Below are 10719 nucleotides of genomic sequence, written 5' to 3' on the forward strand. Positions count from 1 at the left end.
GTCCTCTTTTTTTTTTTTTTTTTGAGAGGGGTGGGGGGGGTGGGGGTTAATTAATGTGACTGAACTTTAGCTAACGTTAACATACATTATGTTCTCCGGCATATACTAAGTTAGAGAGGTAGCTACTGTTAGCTGATGTTAGGTTTATTAATGTAATCCCAGTTAAGATGACTGAAGTTTATTGTGTTACTTTGTACTTTGTGTTTGTTGAGCTACAGATTCTCATCAACTGCCAGTAAATATTAAACTGCTGGTTCAATTGCTTCAACTCCACGACCTCAGTTAGTAAATGTTGACTCAGCTGATAAAAGAAGAAGAAAGATCTGCAGCTGAAGATCCTGATGAGATTCAACAGGTCAGTCATTCATTTAAATATTTATCCTGTATTTAAGCTGAGTTCAGTTCAGTTGAGGTCAAATCAGATAGAATTGATCCACTTCAGTTCTCTCTGAATGAAGAAAGAAACATGCATTAAATGAACTAACAAACATGAAGAAATACACCATGTTCACTACAAAGATTCTCCTTTTCTCACAAAGTTCAAGTTCTGTATAAACGAAGATCTGACAGAGTCAGGACCAGACCTGAGGATCCAGCTCCACTTACAAATGAATTGGTCCATGCACTCAGACAATGAATCATTTGTTAGTCACCTGATCTAGATGCCACATGACCTCATGGTCACCGACCCCAAAAGTTTCACAAAAGTCAACTTAAATTAATAAACAAATATGAATATGAATAAAGTAAAAAATTATCAATAAAAACGAGCAATCAATTGCCATGAAAAAATATGAAGTACTTAAATATAAAAAAATAAACATTCAACATTCATCCATCCATCTTCTACCTCTGATCTGTTTCTGGGTCATGGGGGGTTCTGGTGCCAATCCCAGCTCACTCTGGGCGAGGGGCGAGGTCACCCTGTACAGGTCTCCAGACCAACAACCACTCAGACCTACGGACAGTTTTGAGTCATCAATGAAACCAAACATGATGTCTTTGGAGACTCCACACAGAAAGGACCCAGGCTGGTAATCAAATGGCATCCAGCATGTTTCTTTTCATTACATTTTGAATTTGAAACAACCGAGTGGCCGTTGACCTTTGACCCAACTTCCCTCCCCAAACCAGGACCAAGGAATTGATCCAAGAAATATGAAACTCTGGAAGAATGATCGACCAGCCAAGGACTTAAAGGTGCTATCCCTAATTTTTTTCTTTTGCTATATGGCTAACATTATCATTGGCAGCATTTTACTAACCAGTTTTGAGTTCAGTATCAAACTTCATCTATAATGTTAACTCCACTGAGGATGGCATGCTAACAGCAAAGTTCAATCTATCTCGCAGCATTGTCAGGTTAGAGTGAGGGGGTGAAAATATAGCTGCTCAGGGGGCGTTTTCTCAACTCCTGTAAAGGGAAAACCGACCAAACTTCCGTCTCCATGGCAACTACCAACCACTCCTAAAAAGAAACTTTCTTCCAGCATCTTTTACAACTGTAATTTTATGCAGCGGGAAGTTGTCAGCAGTTAAAAAGCTAACAGACTGGTGGTTAGCTTGTTAGCCTACAGATAAATATGTCAATCAAACTGCTCCATCACCAAAGCTAAGTTAGCAGCTTCCTCCCACATTCACAAAATTAGAAAAGCCCAAAGAGCTTTGTTCTTCTGATGTTTCATTCCTGGACGCCATCTGTGGTGGCGATAGCTTAGTCCACTTCCTTGTCCATGACAGGTGGAGCAGACCATCTGAGGTCACATCCGGCATAGACACACAAAATGCTGTCATCCTTCTGCTGGTTGTTTTTTCTTTTTGTATTGGAGTGGGCGGGATCATCTACAGTGCCGACACCCGGACGATATTCATCTGGGAGCGGTCAGTGGAGCCACCTGATTGGTCGCCTTCAGGTGAGGGCATCCTGATGATGGTGGTGGCCGTGTACATCTGGTTGCAGTTCAGAGGAACTGTCTCCTCCAACTTGGCATTAAGGTCAGACCGACTGGAGCAAGAGAGATAGAGTTTCATCAGAAAACACCCAAATGGAGGACCCAAAGACGTGTAGACCAGAGGACCTCAGGACCAGAGGACCAGAAGATCTGAAGACCTGAGGACCTGTAGCCCAGAGGACCAGAAGATCAGAAGACCTGAGGACCTGTAGACCAGAGGACCTCAGGACCAGAAGACCTGAGGACCTGTAGACCAGAGGACCTCAGGACCAGAAGACCTGAGGACCTGTAGACCAGAGAACCAGAGGACTTGAGGACCAATTCTTTCCTGTATGTCCCCATCCAGACCTTCAGACTGTTAATGTTTTCAGGCTCTAGTTGTGCTTCAGACTGTACCACTCAGTTAGAGGGGTTTTGAACAGCGGGGGGTTCCCAGCTGTCCATGTTTAGGAGAAAATTCCCAGAATCCTCTCAGACCTCCCACAGCTGGACATAGTCTGGATTCCTGCTCCGTTAATCTACATGAGAATCAGTCAGATGATCCTGGAGTGTTTTTTTACAGTCTATGTGTGTGTGTGTGTGTGTGTGTGTGTGTGTGTGTTTGTGAGACTTCTGCTCTCTGATCAGTGCTCAGCTGTTAGTTACTATGGTAACTCAAGTTCTTACACTGGGACTTTTACATTCTCCTTAAGGTCTCTACAAACTTCAAAAAATTAATTTTCAGGTTAAAAATCACTGGAACAAACTTGAAACCTCCACCCAGGATCTGGTCTTGTTTGGTCTGGATCAGCTAAAACCTTCTCCAATACCTTCCAAAGTCCTCAAGACTTGTGGAATCTGCTGAGGTCCTGAAAACCCTGACAGGAGACCCAGGCAGACCCACCTGTTGGTCCGGGAGCTGCCCCTGGTCTGGATGGCGCTCAGCTCCTGGACGCTGCCCTGCAGCCCCCTCGACAGGTGGGAGTTCGGGGCGTCAAATGTCTCCCTCTTCCTGCGGGAGCAGCAGGACACGAGGCTGTATGGTGAGGAGCAGGACGAGGAGGAAGAGGAAGACTGAGAAACCTGCTTCATCAGCGTCACCTCTCTGCAGCTCGAATCCAATGTCTTCTCGTCCGCAAACATGTGGTTCTGAGGACGAGGAGCAAAAACAGTCAACGGAAGGTCAAAAGTCTAAGTTGGCCAACTGTCTGTGAACTCACCGTGGTTCTCTCCAGGCAGTGAAGCAGGTGATGATGCTGCACCTCGAAGCCGGGGTTGGTCTTACACACCAGCGCACGTCCAGCCTCCTTGGCCGCCTTCAGGGGCAGACACAAATCACATGAGCAGAGGGTGAGTCCAGCGTTGGGCAGGACCAGGGGACATGGCGGGACACACTATCACTACCAAAGATGGAGGACAAATCAGGGCTGATTCTCTAAAACAGGAAGAAGCAGCAGTAAGAATAAACCAACTGATGGAAGAGAAGACATGTTCGTCCCAGGGCTAAGTCCAACACTGAAGACCCATAGATCAGATTCAGGACCTGGTTCAGGTCCACAGTCTTTTGAGAATATGGAAAATATTTGATTCATTAATATAAAAATAAACTGAAGAGTAAAACTATTTCTGCTGAACCAGAGCCTTAATGAGCGTCTCTGGAGGATCCGGTCCTCTGAAAGATCAGGTCTGTCCTTTAGTGGACAGATATGTTCCATTGAGAGATTCTCAGATTTTCAGTTCCTGTCTCTAATGGACTCATCAGAGACCGGGTCAGTCCTGGTTCATCTCAGTCCATCAGGTCCGCAGAAAACAGGAAGTGACCAGAATAATGTCATGACACCTGAAGCTCCCTAAGGACCAGAACCTGGTCTGAGGTCTGGACTGTGTTGGCATCACCTTTTGGGCCCGCCTCTTCTCAGCCCTCTGGCTCTGGTGGTAGATTCGGCTGAAGTTGGAGACGATGACGGGAACAGGCAGAGCGATGACCAGGACACCACTCAGAGAACAGATGGAGCCAAAGATCTTCCCCATGATGGTCTTCGGGACCATGTCCCCATACCTGAGACCAAAGAGTCAGAGGGTCAGAACCTTAGGCCAGGTCCCAGACCTCACCGGTCCCGATGAGTTAAAATCGACTGCCCGTCTGATTAAACTTTATTTACACAGAAATACAAAAATGGCACAGACAAGCCGATCAATAATTTGTTAATAAAACATGAGTCCAACTGTGAATCAGGATCTGAATGGACATGTGTCCTTTAAGCTGCAGTTTGGTCTCTATCCACAGGAGGGAGACAGAGACCTGACACACACGTCTGTGTCTGTTCCTGACAGTGACATACACACACAGAAACAAGGACAGACCCTCTGACTGGCTGGAGGTTTGAAGGAGCTTTAAATTTGAACATGTTTACAGTCCGTTTGCTGCAGTGGAGAAGGTGAAGTCCTTTTTCCTCAGAATCACCTTCATCATCAGGTGATTCCTGTGTTTAATCACACACACAAACAGACACACAGAGACACTCAAAGACAAACAGACACACAGAAAAATACACATGCTACTCAGAAACATATGAGTAAAGTGTTCCTACTGCATAGAGGCAACTCTCATTATAGACATTCAGACAGCCAGCCACAACCAGCCTGTCCAAATTCATTCTGACATCAGAGTTGAAAGGGTTGATCTAATCAATAGACTGATCATTAAGCAATGGGTTTGTATCAGTCATTGCATTGCAGCAGAAACACAAACCCAGTCAAGTGGTTAAAATAATTTAAATAGTTCATTTAAACTCATTTCAGTTTTTGACCGGAACAAAAGCTGAACTCAGCTCCTCTTCATCCTATTATTATTATTATTATTATCATTATTATTAAAACCCCATTCAAAGTAAAATGTCTTTTTGACTTTAGCTTTTTGTTGATTGAACATTTTGTTTAAACAAGTTAGTAATAATTTATTGTTAGTAATTTAGCAACGTCACTGACTGATGGTGGGTTTTAATGATTCAGCAGATGATAAATCATCCAGATGCGGTCACCACAGTAACAGCACTAAATATAGACCTGGTACCATATTCAGGTCCTGGATCTGGATCATGAATTAGCCCAGTGAGTCTAAAACGGTGTGATGTCAGAGACCAATATCACGAGGTCTGAACGCTGGGTCACTCACACTGCTGCTGAAAGATGATCAGTAAACCAAGACAGACTCATTAAAACCTGAGTCCAGCCTTTTCTGAATCCTGCAGAGGAAGAACAGACCAGATCCCATCAGGTTAAAGTGAAGAAAGGAAGGCGTCACATGTTGTAGCGTGTTGTACCCATTAGTGTGTGTGTGTGTGTGTGTGTTTGAGCGATATGGTTTCTTTTGGTTTGTTGCCCCTGGCAGCTCATGGCAATGACGATGGTCGCCAAGCAGCACCATCTGGTCACCGAGGTGACAGAGAGGAGAGAAGTGTTTACAGTTCATGCTCCGCTGGTCTGAAAACACACAAACACACACACACACTAATGGGTACAACACGCTACAACATGTGACGCCTTGTTTCATACAGGGTACGACAACAGAACAGACACACAACTGCTGATGCTGCAGTCAGGTCTATACTCTATGTTTCCACAGAAACAGTGCCAACGGTATGAGTCGTCAACAGGAAGTTGTTGGACTTGAAAGGGATAAACAACCCCCCCACTCTTGGTCTATTGTTTGATTGTTGGTTCGATTCCCACAGAAATTGCAGACTGGTTTGTCTCACAAAGGAAGGTCTGTAGGTTAAGCGTATCTCCCTTCTCACCTGTCTCACCTGTTTCACCTGTCTCACTGTTCAAATGTGTGTACTGAACAAATGTCATTCACTTTGGCAAGAACATCATGATGAAAATAAAAACCCTATATGCAGTGTCCTCCTCTCTTTCCTCCCCGTCTGATGCTGGCGCCGCCTGTCAGGGAATTAGAGCTCTCTGGGAAAAGGTGGAAGTGAGAAGTGATGGATTGGGGAGTGTTAGAGGAGATGAGGCCAGTGTGTGATTGGATGACATTGTCATATGATGAAAGACACAATAAAGATGGAAGATGAAGGGGATCATCAAGTCCTGGACCAATCAGAGATGAGAGATGTCCTCACAGATTCAAACACATGTGCTGCAGATCACATGATCATCAGTCACCACAGAGGTGTGTGTGTGTCCACATAGTGTCTCACCAGCTGTAGGTCCCCATTGTAGGGTTGTGTGTGTGTCACTCTCTGTGTAAGGTGAGTTTCTCCTCCCAGCTCCACACCTGCTGCTGTAATTACCCTCAGGGACAAATAGATTATATAACACACACACACACCTGTCATGGTGATATAATGACCTGTTAACACTGACGGATGGTGAGGTTGAAAGTTTCAGGTTTAAATTAATCAGGAGGGAAAATGAGTCAGTGAAGAGAAACACAAACAAAAAACAAAAAGTCTGATCACACAACAGAGACACAAACAGCAGTCAGAGGTCCATGCAGTGTTAAGAGAGATGTTGTAGGGCCCAGAGGACATGAAAGGTGACGGGGTCAGAGTTCAGTGTGCGCACATGTGTTTCTGTTTGTGTGTCTTTCAGTCACTCTAAAGGAATAAAAAGTCTCATTCAAACTGAGGCGCCTCCTATGATTATCAACGCACACAGAGTCACAACAGACACACACAGATGATAAGTACATTCACTCTGCCTAAACAGTAAACACAGGCCTGTTTCTGGTCCGGGACCACATCCTGTAAGGACCAGGGACAGGATGGAGTCCTGCCTCAGGACATTCAGGACCAGAGTCAGGGAAGGGGGTGTCTAATCCAGTTTTTATTTTATAGACAGGTCTCCCTCTTCCTCTCTGCTGACAAGTTGTAGATGATAACACTTCTTGTTTCTTCTCAGACTCACACAGACACACAAACACAAGCACACCACCTGCACCACCTATCAGGGATCTGCTCTATTTTTTAGTGGATCACTGAGAAAAGCTTTTCAACAGCCAATCAGAGACTGTGTTTTGATTGACCAACCAGAGTGAGACACTTAGACAGGAAACTTGTTCGAGTTATTGACTGGCAGCAGGTCAGTGACACCTGTTCCCTCAGGTGAGTCCACTGTTGTTAACGTCACTCAGCCCCGCCCCTTTTTGGTGCCCGTGACACCACCCAGGAACACTCACCCTAGCGTTGTCATGGTGACGATGGTGTACCAAAAGGCCGCCGGGATGCTGGTGAACTTCGTCCCGCTGGATCCTTTTTCTGCGTAGAACATGACGGTGGCGAAGATGATGATGGCCATGGTGAGGGAGAAGAGCAGGAAGCCGAGCTCTGAGGCGCAGCTCTTCAGGGTGTAGCCCAGGATGCGAAGTCCAGCAGAGTGTCGTGAGAATTTGAAAATCCGAAACACCCGGAAGACGCGCAGGGTGACGAACGCGCCGCTCACGTCTTCGTTGTCCGCCATGACCAGGCCGATGTAGTATGGAAAGATGGCGACCACATCGATGACGCTCATCACGCTCTTGATGAACTTGAAGCGGTTTGGCGCCGCCAGCAGGCGGAGCAGGTACTCCACCGTGAAGATCATCACGCACGCGGTGTCCAAGCAGAAGAAGGCCAGCTCGTACCGCTCCCCGCAGGACGGCGGCCTGACGCGGGGCGGCGCGGGGCCGCACGGGACCGTCTCTGCCACGTTGGCCAGAACCGACACAGCTATGAAGAAGCCGGTGACGTAGTAGAAAACCAGCGCCATGGTGGAGGTGTGCGGGTTCTCGAAGGCGCGCCACATGGATTCCCGGAACCCCATTTCTGAGGACACCTGTTCGCCGGTCTGGTCCGCATCCTCGTCGTCCTGGATCCGCTCCTGGTTCTCCCGCCGCCGGTCCTTGTAGTCCTCGTAGCAGCAGTCCCCGATTATCTCCGGGATGATGCCGAAGAACGACAGCTCCTCGTCGTAGGCGGAGATGCACTCCTGCCGGGGGAAGTGCAGCTTTCCGGTCCGGTAGAAGTTCAGGATGTGGCGGAAGAGGTCCGGGTCCCGGTCGAAGAAGAACTCGTCTTTCTCCTCCTGGAAGAAAAAATCTCGCTCCGAGCTGCCCAGCAGCGTGTCCGGGTACCGCTCAAGCGTGTCCCGCCAGGTCTGGAACTTTGTCCCGCTGACGTTCAGCACTATCAGTCGGTCCGGTCCGTAGCGCTGCTCCCTGGGGGGCAGAGGCAGCTGCTCCCGGGCCACCGGCATCCAGCCGACGGCTGCCGCCCGGGCGAACGGCAACCACGCCGCGACTCCTGCTGCCATCCCGGACAGACTGTTCACGGAGCGCCGAAACACCGACCGAACATTCGGGGAAGAGCCGGGCAGCGACGGAAACAGACGGAGGGGGGAAAGATCCGAATTCAGAGAAAACACAGAAAATCCACCAGAGCCCGGTCCGGAGTCAGAAACACTGATACTCGAGACTGACCCGGACCGGCAACAAGTTTACCGGCATCAAGTCCGACTCCACACCGAGATCCGGAGACAGAGGACCGGGGACACCGACCCGGAGACAGAGGACCGGGGACACCGACCCGGAGACAGAGGACCGGGGACACCGACCGGGAGACACCGACCCGGAGACAGAGGACCGGGGACACCGACCCGGAGACAGAGGACCGGGGACACCGACCGGGAGACAGAGGACCGGGGACACCGACCCGGAGACAGAGGACCGGGGACACCGACCCGGAGACAGAGGACCGGGGACACCGACCGGGAGACACCGACCCGGAGACACCGACCGGGAGACACCGACCGGGAGACACCGACCCGGAGACACCGACCCGGAGACACCGACCCTAACCGGAGCTGTCTGCCGTTGGTGAAGCTGCTTGATCTGAGAGGAAGAGCGCCAAACACACTGACCCCCCTCCTCTCCGTTTTCCTGCGCGTTCCCGATGTTAGGTGTCAGGGAGTGCGCGAAGACACTGCAGAGTCAGCAGGACCCAGAGCCGGTCCAGACCTGCTGACCCGGACCACCTGAGGCTCGGATCCCCATTAGTCCTGTAGAGTGTGCGCGCGCGCGCAGGATGAACACAAACACAGCTACGACTGTCAAGTCTGCAAAGAGCTGACCCACCACACACACACACACACACACACACACACACACACACACACCTTCAGCATTGATCTCTTTATTCAGGAGCCAAGTGAGACCTCCTGCTCCTGGTCCTGGTTCCTGGTCCTGGTCCAGGCTCTGGTCTTGGTCCCTGCTCCTGGTCCTGGTCTTGGTTCCTGGTCCCTGGTCCTGGTCCTGCTCCCTGCTCCTGGTCCCGGTCTTGGTTCCTGGTCCTGGTCCTGGTCCCTGCACCCGGTCCTGGTCCTGGTCTTGGGTCCTGGTCTTGGTTCCTGGTCTTGGTTCCTGGTCCTGGTCCCTGCTCCCGGTCCTGGTCCTGGTCTTGGTTCCTGGTCCTGGTCCCTGCTCCCAGTCCTGGTCCTGGTCTTGGTTCCTGGTCTTGGTTCCTGGTCCTGGTCCCTGCTCCTGGGCCTGGTCCTGGTCTTGGTTCCTGGTCCTGATCTTGGTCCTGGTCTTGGGTCCTGGTCCTGGTCCTGGTCATTGGTCCTGGTCCTGGTCCCTGCTCCCAGTCGTGGTCCTGGTCCCTGCTCCCGGTCCTGGTCCTTGGTTCCTGGTCTTGGTTCCTGGTCCTGGTCCCTGCTCCCGTTCCTGGTCCTGGTCTTGGTTCCTGGTCTTGGTTCCTGGTCCTGGTCCCTGCTCCCAGTCCTGGTCCTGGTCTTGGTTCCTGGTCTTGGTTCCTGGTCCTGGTCCCTGCTCCCAGTCCTGGTCCTGGTCTTGGTTCCTGGTCTTGGTTCCTGGTCCTGGTCCCTGCTCCCGGTCCTGGTCTTGGTTCCTGGTCCTGGTCCCTGCTCCCAGTCCTGGTCCTGGTCTTGGTTCCTGGTCTTGGTTCCTGGTCCTGGTCCCTGCTCTCGGTCCTGGTCTTGGTTCCTGGTCTTGGTTCCTGGTCCTGGTCCCTGCTCCCGGTCCTGGTCTTGGTTCCTGGTCCTGGTCCCTGGTCCTAGAGTATCTGAATTTTTTGTGTGCACTAAGTGTTGTGTGTTTGTTGATTATGGTGTGGGTTGTGTTTTGATAATGGTGGAATGTTTGTGTGTCAGTGTGTGTGGTTGTGGACGTCCTCTCGTCTCCTGGGGACGATACTGATGATCACCATCTGTCAACAACAACAAAGGATTGTGGGAAACCAGGAGGAGACATATAAACACACACAGACACCATGAGCAGCAGATTGTGAGTCTATAAATACATTTGCTGATAACACCCACACAGATTGTGGTGTTTGCACGCAATTTATTTTGTGTTATTTTTGCTGGAGGAACTTTTTCTCCTTTTTTATCGTCGCAGTGAGGAGGAGAGAAGCTACTTAGCTTTGATCGGGCGTCCACTGTGAGGAGTGATAACATCATCTTGTTCAGAAGTTCTAACCAGAAACAAAGGAGGTTCTTCTGGTCCACAGTTAATAGGCATCAGGTGACTGAACACCTGGTTCTGTTCACGACTTCCTGTGGTTGAATTTCAGAACAAAAGAGGAAGAGCAGCCTTACTGTGAAGGAACAAATGTTATTGAATTTTACGTCTTCACCGCACTACCCATAATGCACCAGTGATGGTGCTGCTTCTGCTTTTGTTGTGTGAATTATTAAAATTCACTGGAAGCAGTTTCGTGATTTATTTTTTTGGACTTGGAGAATCTGCTGACTGTGATGAAAGGAGCGCTTAATTTGATCTGAGTTT

At 49.4% G+C, this 10719-nt stretch overlaps 1 protein-coding gene across 1 annotated transcript; it reads right to left on the bottom strand.

Annotated features, from left to right (window-relative positions):
- Positions 1–1815: 1815 nt before the first annotated feature.
- kcnd2 (potassium voltage-gated channel, Shal-related subfamily, member 2) lies at positions 1816–9242 on the bottom strand. Its single transcript, XM_029495623.1, has 5 exons — positions 7117–9242; positions 3828–3990; positions 3152–3247; positions 2836–3080; positions 1816–2005 (listed from the first exon to the last, which is right to left on the bottom strand). The coding sequence occupies exons 1-5, from the start codon at positions 8226–8228 to the stop codon at positions 1843–1845; spliced, it is 1779 nt and encodes a 592-aa protein (XP_029351483.1). The 5' UTR covers positions 8229–9242; the 3' UTR covers positions 1816–1842.
- Between the last annotated feature and the right edge of the window lie 1477 nt (positions 9243–10719).

The sequence above is a fragment of the Echeneis naucrates genome, chromosome 23 (genome assembly GCF_900963305.1).
Source record: "Echeneis naucrates chromosome 23, fEcheNa1.1, whole genome shotgun sequence".
NCBI classification, from domain to species: Eukaryota; Metazoa; Chordata; class Actinopteri; order Carangiformes; family Echeneidae; genus Echeneis; species Echeneis naucrates.

Bases quoted from the DNA above. Each gene is read 5' to 3' on its own strand.
- kcnd2 (XM_029495623.1), bottom strand. From the start codon at position 8,228: ATGGCAGCAGGAGTCGCGGCGTGGTTGCCGTTCGCCCGGGCGGCAGCC. The intron at 3,991-7,116 runs GTGAGTGTTCCT...CTTTGGTCTCAG, and splicing joins GTCACCATGACAACGCTAGG to GTATGGGGACATGGTCCCGA. The intron at 3,081-3,151 runs GTGAGTTCACAG...CCTCGTCCTCAG, and splicing joins ACTGCCTGGAGAGAACCACG to AACCACATGTTTGCGGACGA.